At 41.2% G+C, this 16,797-nt stretch overlaps 1 protein-coding gene and 1 pseudogene across 3 annotated transcripts in view; both read left to right on the top strand.

The window, feature by feature from the left end:
• KCNQ5 (potassium voltage-gated channel subfamily Q member 5) overlaps nucleotides 1-16,797 on the top strand; it is a 579,108-nt gene that overhangs the window by 368,396 nt on the left and 193,915 nt on the right. For all 3 annotated transcript variants that reach the window (XM_019030067.3, XM_019030068.3, XM_055390620.2), the window contains exon 2: nucleotides 14,926-15,016. In XM_019030067.3, coding sequence (XP_018885612.1) covers nucleotides 14,926-15,016 — 91 coding nt within the window. The remainder of the gene's footprint in view (nucleotides 1-14,925; nucleotides 15,017-16,797) is intronic.
• Nucleotides 2,990-5,547, top strand: LOC129534227 (lysine-rich nucleolar protein 1-like; annotated as a pseudogene).

Consider the following 16,797-nt stretch of genomic DNA (forward strand, 5'->3'; position numbering starts at 1 on the left):
CTTATGAAGCTTGGTTTGGCTGGATATGAAATTCTGGGTTGAAAATTCTTTTCTTTAAGAATATTGAATATTTGCCCCCACTCTCTTCTGGCTTGTTGAGTTTCTGCCGAGAGATCCGCTGTTAGTCTGATGGGCTTCCCTTTGTGGGTAACCAGACCTTTCTCTCTGGCTGCCCTTAATATTTTTTCCTTCATTTCAACCTTGGTGAATCTGACAATTATATGTCTTGGGGTTGTTCTTCTCAAGGAATATCTTTGTGGTGTTCTCTGTATTTCCTGAGTTTGAATGTCGGCCTGCCTTGCTAGGTTGGGGAAGTTCTCCTGGATAATATCCTGAAGAGTGTTTTCCAACTTGGTTCCATTCGCCCTGTCACTTTCAGGTACACCAATCAAATGTAGATTTTGTCTTTTCACATAGTCTCACATTTCTTGGAGGCTTTGTTCATTTCTTTTTACTCTTTTTTCTCTAAACTTCTCTTCTCACTTCATTTCATTAATTTGATCTTCAATCACTGATACCCTTTCTTCCACTTGATCGATAAGGCTGTTGAAGCTTGTGCATGCATCACGTAGTTCTCATGCCATGTTTTTCAGCTCCATCAGGTCATTTAAGGTCTTCTCTACGCTGTTTATTCTAGTTAGCCATTCATCTAATCTTTTTTCAAGGTTTTTAGCTTCCTTGTGATGGGCTCGAACATCCTCCTTTAGCTCGGAGAATTTTGTTATTACCAACCTTCTGAAGCCTACTTCCGCCAACTCGTCAAAGTCATTCTCTGTCCAGTTTTGTTCCATTGCTGGTGAGGCACTGCGATCCTTTGGAGGAGAAGAGGCGCTCTGCTTTTTAGAATTTTCAGCTTTTCTGCTCTTGTTTCTCCCCATCTTTGTGGTTTTATCTACCTTTGGTCTTTGATGATGGTGATCTACAGATGGGGTTTTGGTGTTGATGTCCTTTTTGTAGATGTTCATGCTATTCCTTTCTGTTTGTTAATTTTCCTTCTAACAGTCAGGTCCCTCAGCTGCAGATCTATTGGAGTTTGCTGGCGGTCCACTCCAGACCCTGTTTTCCTGGGTGTCACCAGTGGAGGCTGCAGAACAGCAAATATTGCAGACTAGCAAATATTGCTGCCTGACCCTTCCTCTGGAAGCTTCGTCCCAGAGGGGCATCTGGCTGTATGAGGTGTCAGTCGGCCCCTACTGGGAGGTGTCTCCCAGTTAGGCTACATGGGGGTCAGGGACCCACTTGAGGAGGCAGTATGTCCATTCTCAGATCTCGAACACCATGCTGGAAGAACCACTGCTCTCTTCAGAGCTGTCAGACAGGGATGTTTAAGTCTGCAGTGGTTTCTGCTGCCTTTTGTTCAGCTATGCCCTGCCCCCAGAGGTGGAGTCTACAAAGGCAGGCAGGCCTTGTTGAGCTGCAGTGGGCTCCACCCAGTTTGAGCTTCCAGGCTGCTTTGTGTACCTACTCAAGCCTCAGCAATGGTGGATGCCCCTCCCGCAGCCAGGCTGCTGCCTCACAGTTTGATCTTGGACTGCTGTGCTAGCAGTGAGCAAGGCTCCATAGGCATGAGACCCATCGAGCCAGACATGGGATATACTCTCCTGGTTTGCTGTTTGCTAAGACCATTGGAAAAGCCCAGTATTGGGGTGGCAGTGTCCCGATTTTCCAGGTACAGTCTGTCACGGCTTCCCTTGGCTAGGAAACAGAAATCCCCCCACTCCTTGTGCTTCCTGGGTGAGGCAATACCCCACCCTGCTTCAGCTCACCCTCCATGGGCTGCACGCACTGTCCAACTGGTCCCAATGAGACGAACTAGGTACCTCAGTTGGAAATGCAGAAATCACCCATCTTCTGTGTTGATCACGCTGGGAGCTGCAGACCAGAGCTGTTGCTATTCGGCCATTTTGGAACCAATCCCAACAATGTTTTTTAATAACAGTAAAAACAAGAAATTTGAAGCCCTGGAGAGGGCCTGTAAGAAAAGCAAGAAGTCAGGCACAGTGGCTCACACCTGTAATCCCAGCACTTTGTAAGGGCAATGCAGGAAGATCAGTAGTTAGACCAGCCTGGGCAACACAGTGAGACTGTTGCTACAAAAATTTTTGTCTAAATTAACCGGGCATAGTGGCATGTGCCAGTAGTCCTAGATACTTGGGAGGCTGAAGCAGGAGGATTGCGTGAGCCCAGATGTTCAAGGCTGCAGTGAGCTATGATCTGGCCGCTGTACACCAGTGTGGGCGGCAGCGCAATATGTTGTGACACATGCACCAAAAAAAAGAGAAGCAAGAAAGAACGTAGGAAGAAATCAATCTTGTTCACCCAGAAATTCTCCAAAGAACTCAGATTTTTTACTCTGTGTTTTTAAATATTGAGAAAATGGAAGGCATGTAACTAACAGCATATTTTTAACAGTTTAAAAAACCACAGTCATCAAGAGTAATTTCAGATGAGCTAAAAACCAGATAAACCACAACATTCCCCTGTCCCCAGAAAGGACTTTTTTAAATTACAGGAATAGAGAAGAAATAATCCAACTTGTTGGTGGTCAGTATTGTTACAGTAACACCAAGAGATCAGAGCTATGAAAATCCTAACCTCTTCCTAATTTTCCATCAAAAAGCCTGATTTTCCACCACAGAATGCAAATGAAAACCACAATGATATTTCATCTCACACTAGTCAGAACGGCTAGTATTAAAAAGTCAAAAAACAACAGATGCTGGTGAGGCTGTGGAGAAAACAGACAACTTATATACTGTTAGTGGGAAGGTAAATTAGTTCAACTACTTTGGAAAGCAGTTTAGAGATTTCTTAAAGAACTTAAAGCAGAAAACTACCATTTGACCCAGCAATACCATTACTGGCTATATACCCAAAGGAAAATAGATCATTACACCAAAAAGACACATGTACTCCTGCGTTCATTGCTGCACTATTCACAACAGCAAAAATATGGAGTCAACTAGCTGCCCATCAATGGTGGATCGGATAAAGAAAATGTGGAGGCTAGGTATGGTGGCTCATGCCTGTAATCCCAGCACTTTGGGAGGCCAAGGCAGGTGAATCATGAGGTCAGGAGTTCGAGACCAGCCTGGCCAACATGGTGAAACCCCGTCTCTACTAAAAATACAAAAAATTAGCCGGGCCTTGTGATGGACACCTGTAATCCTAGCTACTCGGAAGGCTGAGGCAGGAGAATCGCTTGAACCCGGCAGGCAGAAGTTGCAGTGAGCCGAGATCGCACCATTGCACTCCAGCCTGGGTGACAGTGTGAGACTCCATCTCAAAAGAAAAAAAGAAAGAAAGAAAGAAAACGTGGAACATACACACCACGGAATACTACACAGCCATAAAAAAGAATGAAATCGGGGTCACAGTGGAGCAGGCTGTCATGTGGAGGTGGGGAAGTTTGGTCCATCAGAATGATCACCAAGACACACAAAGCAGACCTGGGCCCTGGGCTCCCAGAGAAGAAAAAGAAGAAGAAGAAAGTGGTCAAAGAACCAGAGACTCAATACTCAATTTTAAACAATGATGATTACTTTGCCAATGTTTCTCCTATAAGAGCCACATCCCCCGTCTAAGAGTGTGGTCCACGGGAAGGCACCCGAGATGCCTCTAGTGACGAAAACAAGTAAAAGAAGGGTGTCAGCACCCTTTGCGAGGAGCACGTAGAACCTGACACCACGCTGGGTGCCAGACGGCCAGAGAAGTCACCCAACACCAGGAAGCAGGTGCTTGGCCATTTGGAGTTCCTCCGTGGGGAGAAGAAAAAGAAGTCACCTCCAGCTATGTCCCATGCCTCTGGGGTGAAAACCTCCCCAGATCCCAGACAGGGTGAAGAGGAAACCAGAGTTGGCAAGAAGCTCAAATAACACAAGAAGGAAACAAAGGGAGCCCAGGACCCCACAGCCCTCTCAGTCCAGAACCCTTGGTTCTGCGAGGCTGGGGATGCTGCGGACACTTGCTCAGTGGGGAAGAAGGGTGAGGAACAGGCAGCCTTGGGGCCGATAACGGAAGCAGAAGAGCCCCAGGGAGCACAGTGGGAAGGTGAAGAAGAAGAAAACAAAATCCACCAGGTGGGAGACGCCCTCCCAGGCCACTCCAAGCCCTTCAGGTCCATGGAGAGCAGCCCTAGGAAAGGAAGTAAAAAGAAGCCAAAGTTGAGGCTCCGGAATACATCCATCCCCAAAGGAGATGGCCCTAAGGCCCCCGCGAAGAAAAAGATGAAGTCCAAGAAGGTAGAGCAGCCAATCATTGAGGAGCCGGCTCTGAAAAGGAAGAAAAAGAACAAGAGGAAAGAGAGTGGGGCAGCAAGAGACCCTTGGAAGGAGGAAACAGACACGGACTTAGAGGTGGTGTTGGAAAAGAAAGGCAACATGGACGAGGCGCACATAGACCAGGTGAGGCGAAAGGCCTTGCAAGGACAGATCGATCGAGAGTCAGGCAAAACGGAAGCTTCTGAAACCAGGAAGTGGACGGGAACCTAGTTTGGCCAGTGGGATACTGCTGGTTTTGACAACGAGGAACAGAAACTGAAGTTTCTCAAACTTACGGGTGGCTTCAAAAACCTGTCCGCTTCGTTCAGCCGCCACCCCCTCCACGCCCCCCAGCACGATTGCAAGGTCCAACATAGCCCTCAGCAAGAAGGCGGCCGACAGCCTGCAGCAGAACCTGCAGCAGGACTGTGACCGGGCCATGAGCTGGAAGTACAGCCATGGAGCCGGTCTCTGCTTCTCCACCGCCCCCAACAAGATCTTTTATATTCATAGGAACGCTTCCAAGTTAGCCAAGCTGGAAGATTAAACTCTAGAGTTTTGTCCCCTCAAAACTGCCACAATTGCTTTGATTATCCCATTTATGCTGGAGATTACAAGTTTTTTTTGGTGAAAAATCAGATCTTGGTGATGACCTTGAGCAGTAGGATATAAATAACTCCCATAAACTTAGCGTTCCAATAATGGAACACTAGGCATAAATGGGTTATTCAGTTGTGCTGATGAAAGCCATCTGACAATTGGCTCACATTGAACACCTGTGGAGACTAAGGACAAGGACAAGGACAACTATCTTGATGGGCTTGGATGAACTGGGGAGAGGCAGCTCATGTTTGGGGAGCCAGGAGAACAAGTGAGTGGCTAAAACCTCCTGTTTTCTGTGTTAAACATTCCGTCCCTGTTTGAGACATCAATGTGTACAGATGACCTTTGTTGAGTGTTTAGCAGGTGCTAGGCACATACTAGTGTTTTCCTTAATGTATTTAATCTTCATAATTATGAAATGAGTGCTATTATTATCCGCATCTTATAGATGAGGCAAACGAAGTTCAGGGATAAAGTAATAAAATGCCCTGGGATCACCCAACCACTAAAAACAAACAAACAAAAGAATGAAATCATGTCCTTTGTCCCAACATGGATGAAACTGGAGGCCAAAGTCCTAAGCAAATTAGTACAGGAATAAAAAAACAAATACCAGATGTTCTTACTTATAAGTGGATGCTAAATGTTGAGTACCCACGGTTGTAAACATGGGAACAATAGACACTGCGACTACTAGAGGGGAGGGGAAAGAGAGGGGCGTGGGTCAAAAAACTACCTACTGGGTACTGTGATGACTACCAGAGTGTAATACCCATGTAACAAATCTGTACATGTACCCCCTCTATCTAAAATAAAACTTGGGGAAAAAAAGCATGATTTTCTTTTTTTAAACTAAAAGGGATTTTTAAAAATATGATTAAGAAACAGTGAAAATATGAGATGGGAAAATTGTTGGCTATTAATAAGTTCATATTTTTGCATCTAGCCTTGTATCATAAGGTATCAAAGTATTTGAAGATGAAACTGAAGAACTTTCATTAATAGTTTCTCATAATATTTTAGCTTTCATTTATGTACAGGAGTATGATAAATTTTAATAAATCTTGAAAAAATGTGATGAATGCCAAAGGACCAGAGAGAGAAAAAATATCCTGAGTGCCAAAAAGGAGTAAGATAGGAGGCCCTGGGCTTTGTATATTGATAAGCTCAATAACAATTCCTAGAAATATTCTAGATAGAATATTAAGCAAATGATTTATAATAAATTTGAGGGACAGGCACAGTGGCTCATGCCTGTAATCCCAGCACTTTGGGAAGCCAAGGCGAGTGGATCACTTCAGGTCAGGAGTTCAAGACCAGCCTGACCAACATGGTGAAGCCCCATCTCTACTAAAAATGCAAAATTAGCCAGGCATGGTGGTGCATGCCTGGAGTCCCAGTTACTTGGGAGGCTGAGGCAGGAGAATCGCTTGAACCCAGGAGGTGGACTTTGCAGTGAGCTGAGATTGCGCCATTGCACTCCAGCCTAGGCAACAAGAGTGAAACTCTGTCTCAAAAAAAAAAAAAAGGGAAAGAACAACTATCATTCCTAGAAAATAACATAAGTTCATCAAGAGTAAAAAAATTACATTAAATAATGCTTAATAATGCTTATTTCTTATTTTGATAGGTTAACCAGATTGCTACATCAGGGGAATAGAGTAGATAAAATGTCTTGATTTCAGCAAAGCACTGATAAGTGCTTTATAATGTCTTTGAGGGAAACAAAGAGAAATTCAGGTAAGATGATAGTCGTGGGAGAAGAGGTACCTGACAGGGGTGCTCCAAAGTCAAGATATGGTGTTTGTAAAGAAATCCGGAAGATAAGGATAAAACATTAGGAGGTTCTTGTTTAGGGAGTGGGTAGTTCATGCTAGGAATAAATGAATCAAGATTACCATAGTAATATGTAAATGTAACAAATATAAAGACTTTCCAGAAATCCAAGTGAGCAAAATCTATTCATTTTCATTTAAGTTCAATTTGAATCAATGGTGTCATTTAGTTCTTTTAAAAAAAAAATGCAGCTTTAGATTGAATACTCCCATTTCAAAGAAAGAGTAGTAATAGACAAAAACACATCTTTACAGCTTTTGTTACTTGGTCAAATATATCCTGAATACCTTGTAACGTGCAGAAAACATCTGTGGCTGCTTACATAATATATGCGTTACAAGTGGATAAAAATAAGCAAAAGTTTGTCTTCCCATTTAACTGAAAGCCCTGATGAGGACACAGACTATGCCTGAGTTCCCAGTTCCTGGTACAATGTCTGTAAATATTTGTGATTGATATAATACAGTGAAAGTAAGATAATGATAGAACAGTGCAAAGAAATTGGGAATGAAGTTAATCCATAAAAATGTATACCAGAAGGATCTGGGACACTATTACTATTTGTAATGTGGGTCCCAAATTCACCTTTGAGCCTCTTGGCAGCCAAGGAAAGGAAACAAATATGTTAAAAGATCACAGTCTCCGAAACCTAAAACTTCATCCCTTTTGCCAGAAGCAACGTGTTAATAGATTTTTCTTGCAATAAAATCCTGAGAGAAATTTCTCACAGGATGCCTCATTGAGCAAATACAATGTGAAATAGGAAGAAATTCTTAAAATACAGTTAGCTGGTTAAATGCTTTTTACTCCTAGTTAAAGTAATTCCTTTAGGGACCGAAGAAGTAGGGTCCAAGTACACAGATTGCCAGTGGTCAGCTTTGCTCCAGGCGCTGTGGTGTGGTAGGAAAAGTACAACAAATTAAGTGATTGCATATACTTGAGACAGTCTTTTTTGAAACCAAACTTTTGCTGTAGCTGGGCAGTATCCAGTTTGAATCTGTATTCCCCAGCAAGAATGGACAATGCAGATATTTACTGTTGGTGATTAAATGCCAATTCTTTCGCTTACACTGAAGAATGAGAATGAGTCTCAGTCCCACTTTGAGGGATGTAACAACAAACTGGGCAAACGTAAAGAACAGTGACAAGGAGAATGACACGTCAGGACATAATTTCATATGCAAAGTAGACAGCAAACTGGGCTCGGTATATTGAATCTGAAGACCAACGGGGAAGTCATGATAAAACCAACTTCAAACATCTGAAGAACTCTCTTAGGGAGGAAGGAGCACACGTCTTCTGTGGTCCAGATCCTGACCAAGGAGTAAAGGTCCCAGACAAGGAGAGCGAACTCAGGAGAAAATCAATTTCCAGCGGTAGAGCTGTCTGTAACAGGGCTATGCTGCCGTAAAATGATGGGAGGGTCCTGGATGCTGGAGGGCTTTAGAGAGAGACTGCACAACTGTCTATCAGTGATGTTTCAAAAATAATCCCTGTCCTCAAAGGGAGACTGAATCAGAAATCCTTCTGGCCACACGAATTTCCTGATCCTGAGGTGAGAAGGCATGCTCCATGTCTGTCTACGCAGAGTCCACTGACTGCTCTGAGGGAAACCTCTTGAACTGTTTATGGGTTCTGTTGCCATCTCCTAGCTTTTTTACATTAGCCATAGTCCTCTAAAGAAATACTCTAAGCAAGCAGAAACCACAGTTTCCCATACCCTCCAATTTCCTCTTAACATCCCACATGTAAAATGCAACATTTCATTTTTTAAAAACTGTTCGCTGATGACGATATTTTTAAAACTTCACAGGCCGGGCACGGTAGCTCATGCCTGTAATCCTAGCACTTTGGGAGGGAGAGGCGGGCGGATCACGAGGTCAGGAGATCGAGACCATCCTGGCTAAAGTGGTGAAACCCCATCGCTACTAAAAATACAAAAAAATAAAAAAATTAGCCAAGCATGGTGATGGGCACCTGTAGTCCCAGCTACTCAGGAGGCTGAGAAAGGAGAATGGCGTGAATCCGGAAGGCGGAGCTTGCAGTGAGCCGAGATTGCATCACTGCACTCCAGCCTGGGTGACAGAGCAAGACTCTGTCTCAAAAAAAAAAAAAAAAAAAATTTCACAGAGATTTCAGTGATAGTATTTATTGATTAGGGTCTTTGTTAATATTTAAGGTTCATTGCACTTGAAAAGCAGAATCGTGCAGTGTTCTAATCAATTATTCCAAATCACCGTTAAAGACACTAAAAATGTCATATTTAATTTTTATTGCTTTGCAATGGAAGCTGAGGCATGCTCTGAGTAGATCCCAGGTGCCAAATGCACTTCTCTTATGGAAACATTATGCATAAAGGATATTTTGCAAAGTACCAAGTTTAGAAAGAAAGGTAAATTTAGGATGCTGGAAGAAAGAAATGACTCCAGTGCTTCCCTCTGCTGATGAAGTTTTGATTTCATTAGGTGGCCTGTCCTCCAGGCAAAGTGCTGTGCCAGCCAGTGGGGTCAGCTATAGTCTCTAATGTCAGCAGGCATACTCCAGTCATCATAATTCATGAAATGCTCTCAAGGTCCCCTGTCAAATGCACTGAAGATCATACTTCATCAAAGCAATACTTTAAAATTTATGAAAAGTCAGAAGCAGGGTTGAATTTCCTTTGGAAGTTATTTCTGAAGAATTGTTTTCTTAAAATATTCTATATCTTCTTCCTGTTAGCATCTTTTATTTCAATCCTATGGTTCCATTCCATTTAAAACATTTAAGGGCCAGGCACGGTGGCTCATGCCTGTAATTCCAGCACTTTGGGAGGCCGACGCAGGCGGATTACGAGGTCAGGAGATCGAGACCATCCTGGCTAACACAGTGAAACCCCATCTCTACTAAAAATACAGAAAGCATTAGCCGGGCTTGGTGGTGGGTGCCTGTAGTCCCAGCTACTCGGGAGGCTGAGGCAGAAGAATGGCGTGAACCCGGGAGAAGGAGCTTGCAGTAGGTCAAGATCACGCCACTGCACTCCAGCCTAGGCGACAGAGTGAGACTCTATCTCAAAAAAAAAAAAAAAAAAAAAATTTAAGATCTCCCCTCCCTGAAAACTTTCTTAATGAGTATAACTAACTTACATGGGCCATTATGCCATGGAACACTTACAGTCTGCCAAAATGCTTGCAGAGAGCACCTGCTAGGTGGAAATGTGTGGTTGCTTCAATCAGCAAAGCCTACTCTGTTGATTTGACTGTTGTATCATGCTAAGTTCAGGGAGATGTCTACTTTAAACCTCAGCTCCATTTCTCCTTTCTTCATTGCATCATTCACAATTGTTTGTGAGTACCTGGGGATTGTGTGTTTGTGTGAATGCCAATAGGGTAACTTGCCATGGTTCGTTCAGTAGAGCTTTTCTGAATGTTTTATTTTCACATCATTTTCATTCTTGCTAAATGAATCTGTGCTTGATGCACTAGTTCTGGAAGCTAGACATTATCTTTTATACAAGCACCCATGAGATTCCCAAGTCAAGCTTTTTGTCAAATTAAATCTAACAAATTGATTCTTAATTAACCAACAAGAAAGGCTGATGATAGTTTTCTTGAGTAAACATAGAGTCCTTTGAGTTGGTAATATTTAAATTTTTTATAAATTTCCTTCTTTTTCTCTTACAATAATCAGTGCCTTCCAAATAAGTTTTGGATAAAAGATCTAGATCAAAATGAATTTCCTCAGAAACAAAATATAAATGACTGTTTCAGGCAAAATAAAGGCCAATAGCTGTTCCAGACTAATTTTGAAGGAATATCCATCTTATGATACCTCAGGATTAATGTATACATGGAAAAACATTCATATTTTTTAAACTCATCATAAAGCTGACAGGTGCAAAACTGGGCCCTCTTCCAGCCCCGTCTTACCAATTCTCAATTACAGATGTCTTAATTTTTATGTGTGCCATGGGCCCTTCAGCAATCTTGTGGAAACTATGAACCATTCCTCAAATATATGTGACTACAAAAGGAAAAATTATGATGAAATCTATTATTAAAACATTACACAAATTTGCAATATGGCAATGCATATGCTTCTGTATTAAAAACAACCCCTAGCAGTAGGGCTAATAGCTACATAATCTTGAAATGATGAGCAAAATCAATATTCAAGATGAAACAATTATGGTTTCATCTACAACTGTAAAATGAGATTTTAAAATCTGTAATTTTTGTGAGCAACAAATTCACAAGTACGGCTAATACCATCATGATCTATTGCCATGGTTAGCGAAAGATAAACACATAAATATCCCCCCTCTATGTTCACTACCCCCTAAATTTTACACACAGATCCCCTGGAGGACCGTGGACTCTACATTAGGATAGCCTGAGCCCAGTGACTCTTGCCACTGCTTCTACTTGTATTCAACCACTAGAGAGGTGCGTTGGGGTCATGGTCAGTAAGCAGCATGCATACATGTGCACAGGATCCTCAGAAGCAATAGAGTCAGCAAAACCACACACAAACCCCACTATGTCACTGCCAATCAGCCCAACATCTGAACACTGTCACCTTACAGGGGTCACTCTGTGTCAGTTCAGTGTTGTCTCCAGCCAGAAAGTCTGCCTCTGGCAATGATACCAAGAGCTAATTCAGAGCAGAATGTGTTCATTGTTCTCCATGATGTCATTTGCCAAATGAAAGAAATGGTTCTAGAATATCCTCTATGCTTATTTACCAAAACTTTATATGCTTGGTCTGCACTGTCAGGATAACATGTTCCATACATTTACTTCTTCTAGGGGGAAAAAAATACTTCCATATCTCCAGCTAGAATTTATAGCCGAGATTTAAATCCACATTTCCACGTGGATGTCTAAAACTGGATTTATCCTCTTCTCTCCAAAACCAGTTTCTCCTTCTGACTTTGACTTTTCTTCTCCTAACTTGTACAGTCATCTCAGACTTTCCAGCCACCACACCCGCTTCCCAGACTCCACTCCCCAATTTACAGCATCCCTTCAGTCTCCCTGTTTATTCCATTCTCATTTCTACTATGTTCATTTACAGCCTAACCTAGATTCACTGTTACCCTTGTTCCTGCCTCTCACTACTCAGATCCATTCTATACACACTGCTGCCAACTTAATTTTCCCAGAAGGCAACTCTGATGACCCTTTTATCCTGTCCAGAAATCTTCAATGGCTCCCCATTTTCTACTGAACTAAATGCAGACTCTGCCCTACAAGCCTCTCCTCCACTTAGCTCCAGACTCCCAATTCAGCCACCTGTTTCATCCTGTCCTGCAAACTTTGATAATTCTCGTTCCATGAAACAAAAGGCAAATAGTTTGCCTCATTCATTTTCTGACTTGCTGCCTTCCACATTTTGTACCCTCCTTCTAGGATGTGTTTCTCCAGAAATTTCTCTTGTTGAAACCTTACTCTTCCTTCAAAGACCATCTCAAACACCATCTTTTTTTTGGAACACTTCTTGATGTGCTCCCACCTTTCCCAATTAAATACAATCCCTCCCCACTTTCAGCCTCTGTAGCATTTTTCTTAGCACTTATCTGCCTCTGCCTTTCATTCTGATCCAATGTGTTCACTTTGCCCACCTCACTAGATTTTAATTCCTAGTGGTAAGAATTTGTAGACCATTCCTGAAAATCCATTTTTGGCATAGGAATTATTTCAATACAATTGAAAACATGTATTGAGTACCCATTGTAGAAGGCACTGTACCAAAGGCTACCAGCTGTACAAGGCTAAATTAAAACAGCATTCAAATATTGATGAAGAAGGAACTAGCAATAAGATGTGTTTTGAGCACAGACATAGATTATAAAACTGCCATTGGGATGCTCTTGAAGGGGGAAAGCATCTTAATGATTAAATAATCCCCTGCTCGCTTTTCCAAGTGTTTTCTGGGAAGCCTGGACTTGGTGGGGAAAGGGAGGGAATATCCAGATAAGGGCTCCTCACCAGAGGAGAACATCTATCACTGTCATCTGATGCCACATCATCCTCCCAACTACCTTAGTAATCCCTGTATTTCACTTTCTCATTTATAGTTTGGGGGTCAGGTAGGTGCACTGGATTTTGACCACTAGTTTGCAAATTTTAGTCCATTAGGACCAACTTAAAATATAATCCACAGTATCCTGAATCATTAGATGCATGAATCAAAAGTAGGATGATGCCAGACACACTTTGGGAGGCTGAGGTGGGAGGATCCCTTGAGGCCAGGAGTTCGAGACCAGCCTGAGCGACATGGTGAGACCCTGTCTCTACAAAAAATTTAAAAAAAATTAGCCAGCCCTGCTGGCCTGCCCCTATAGTCCCAGCTACTCAGGAGGCTGAGGTGGGAGGATGGCTTGAACCCTAGGAGTTCAAGGTTAAAGTTACAATGAGCTATGAATGCACCACTGCACTCTAGCCTGGTCAACAGAGGAAGACCCTATTTCTAAAAAAATAAAAATGAAAAATAAAAAAGCATGATGAATCATTAACATCGTGTACTAGGTTTTTTCCACTAGCAGGCTCTTTCCTCTTGGAGCCTTCTGTTTAGAATGGCAACCCCTTTCCCCTCAGTTTGAGGAGACAGAGAAGTGTCTCCCTGAGCCGAGAATACCACCACCATTCTCATCTCTGATGCTTATTCAGCACACTGCATAGAGGCTTAGACTACACAGTGCTTAGGTTCTCTTTCTGCTACACAACCTTGGAAGAGCTACAAATGTTAATTCTCAGTTTTCATATCTGTAAAATGGGAATTATAATAATTTTATTCCATAAATTTCTGGGGATAACATAGAGATGATTGATAATGTAAGAATGAGGAGAATGCATTTAAAAGGGACTTAGCACAGTGTCCAGCTTGTAGGAACCCCTCTATGAATGTTAGTCATTATTATCAGCATAGAAAACATGTTGGGATAAATATAAAGAAACAAGGAATAAATGTAGTGGGGTCATCTATTGACCCCTGAATAGTCAGGGGTCAACAAACATTTCTGTGGGCCTTACTGACCCTGTTATAACTACTCAGTTCTGCAATCATAGCATGAAAGCAGCCATAGACAATATATAAATGAATGACTGTGACTGTGTGCTGATAAAATTTTATTTACACAAACAGGCATTAGGAGCCAGATTTGTCCTGTAGGCATAATTAGGCAAACTCTGGCTATACTGCCCAAACCCTGGCCTTTGGGAATTTCCAATCAAGTGTGGTGGTAAGACTTGTAAGACTTTTCAGGGGAAGCAAGGAGGAGTCAGGGACCAACTTCACCATCATCCAGAGGAGCATAAAAACTTGGTATTTTAAGACAGCTTACTATATGAATTTCCCAGAGAGGAGCACAAGTAAAAAATATGACCTAGAGCAAATAGCTCAGGTTTTTTTTTAACACTGCCTTTCAAAATAAGTAACTTCAACTTTGAAACAGAGCCTTCCCTTTTAGTAGACATTTTCCTTGGAAACTCAGCTCCTGCCTTGATCCTAGAAGTTACACATTTGTAGGAATAAAAATATCTGTAGATTAATTGGTAGACAATGCCTGATCCTGAATTCTGTTCCTTATCCTTATATATGAATAGACAGAGCTGAGAAGTCATTTATCCAGCAGTTTGACTAGAAGGAAATGGAAAGTGTATGGGTAGCAGAGGAAATCATTCACTTCCTTTTCTATTCTTATTATTAATATATGATCTTATTATTAATAATATAAAGGAATAGCAAATGAGAATCCATGAGCAATATCAGACCATGAAAATGAGCCAGTGGCTGAGTAACAACCAATTAGGACACTTGATAGTTTAGCAAAGTTGCCAAACAGGAGACAGACTCGGCTCCTTTGAACGACGAGTGACTGCAGCGTGGGTTCCCCAGATAGGAGAGCAAGAACATACTTTCTGGGCCTCTCTCAGGATCGTTGTTTGGGAAGGAAGTTGTATGGGAAATTCACAAACTCTTAGATGCTAACATTTAAATGCAGCATGCCACACACACAAACCCACAAACACAACCTTTTTTTCATCAATAAAATTGCAGAGGAGCCCCATTTGCACAGTATATCATATTGTATTTTAATATCCAAAATGGCTAGTCCCTTCCAGAGTTTTTATGAGTTAATGTGTGCTAATTTAATGGGCCTGGTGCTTTATTCATTTGAAGCAAGAAATGAAGTCTGTGATAATAAGGCAAGGTTCTTATCAGATTTCTCTTTTTTGTTGTTTTACAGTTTTCTCCTTGTCTTTGGTTGCTTGATTTTGTCAGTGTTTTCTACCATCCCTGAGCACACAAAATTGGCCTCAAGTTGCCTCTTGATCCTGGTAAGTGAAACATGAACAAGAACGTACATGAATGTTGTATAAGAACTGTCTATAACATTTATACTATGCATCTTATCCTACAAAAAAATCCTATCTAAAAAAGAGTTACTGAGAAATATAAAAATTTCAAAGATTACTGAAACATTTGCCCACCAATTTAACATGTAGTCAATCCTTAGAAATATATAGAAATATTCAGGATTGCTATTACACAGCAATATCTTGTGTTGTAGATATATCATAAATAGAAGGCAATATTAGAAAGCAGTTTTAAGTATGTTTATCTATGCTAATAAACAAATTATATAAGAAGAATCAGTATCTATGAGGCCTCTCATTATATTGTGAAAGACTATAGAGTAGAGAACATTTTCCAATAACTGTAATTTGGCAGTAGCTAAATATAATTGGCCAAGAACTATGAACATATGGCACCTCATAAGAAAATAGAAGGCTCCTTCATGCTCTTTTCAACCAACAGACTGCATTATGAGTTTTGCTGCTAATGCAGTTACCTGGTGATAAATTCTGCAGTTTGCTCTGTTTCCATTATGCTGTCAATCCTCAACCACACAGAATTGCTCAATTCACTTTAAAATGGAAAAAGACCCCAAGATATTTTTATCAGAATTATTCTGAGCCTTTTAAGCTCTCATACTTTCTATTACAACTAAACTATAGCACTGTACACTCTAATCACATCTGATTGAAAGTTTGGTTAATTTTCAACTATTTTGACCCACTCACTTTGTCCAAAATTATCAGATTTGACAGTCTTAGAGCTATTTGAATGAACTACAAACTGGAACAGCTTACTGTTTCTGTAAAGCCTAGGGGTATACAGAAGCAGGGGGAGGAAAACGGTAGAATGGTTTATGTGCCCTAATAAGCAGAGGTTGGTTATGTTACAGCAATAAATATTGAATATGAAAAAATTGTTACTACCACGAAGGTGGAAACTGAAAGATTTCAACTCATATAACCTGAGAGAGGGGGCAGATGCTTTTCCCACCTTTGCTTTCAGATGGCTAGTTTGTACTCAAGGTTGCTAAGACATCATCAAGTCTTTCCGTGCAATATCAGGGAGACCTCATTTTGAATCTGTAATAAATCTCTCTCAATTCATTTGCATACAAATTGTGCTCCAGCAGCATATTGCTCATGTTAAGGTTACCGTTTCAAAGCCCAAGGTAGAGAACAGATAGACCAAAGAGCACATCAGAGATCTGTTCCATTTGCAAGCTTTCCCTTTGGGTAGAAAGTAGGCTTTTAACCTTGTCCACCCTTTTGATAACACAAATGATCTGAGCCCAAGGGCTAAGGTATAGCTGGCTTTTAGGTCCACATATAGAACTACAACCAGGAATTTTAGACTGGAAATATAAATCTGATTTTTAAACTTGGAAACAAAAAACTGGATCTACTGCATGACCAATATTAGGAATAAATCAATCATTAGGAATCTCATGAAAAGATTTCTTCCAGAGCCAGGTCAAAAATCCAAAATGTTAGATTTATATCCTCCAAACCTCTGAAATATGAATTCTGTCATTGCTAATGAATTTCTAAATAATCCAAAGAAACCCATGTAATCACAAAGTCTAAAACTGATTAGTATCTTGACTTTTAAAACCTGTTAAATAGTGAACAATGGATCAGAGTTTAGTAACTAGAGTGCATTTAGTAGAAAATAAAAATGTAGTTGTCAGTCTTGAATGCTTTCTGATTTAGCAAGCTGGAAATGAGTTCCTCTATGCAGATGAGGCCTTTGTTTTGAGCAA

Source organism: Gorilla gorilla, chromosome 5 (genome assembly GCF_029281585.2).
Source record: "Gorilla gorilla gorilla isolate KB3781 chromosome 5, NHGRI_mGorGor1-v2.1_pri, whole genome shotgun sequence".
In the NCBI taxonomy this organism is placed as follows: Eukaryota; Metazoa; Chordata; class Mammalia; order Primates; family Hominidae; genus Gorilla; species Gorilla gorilla.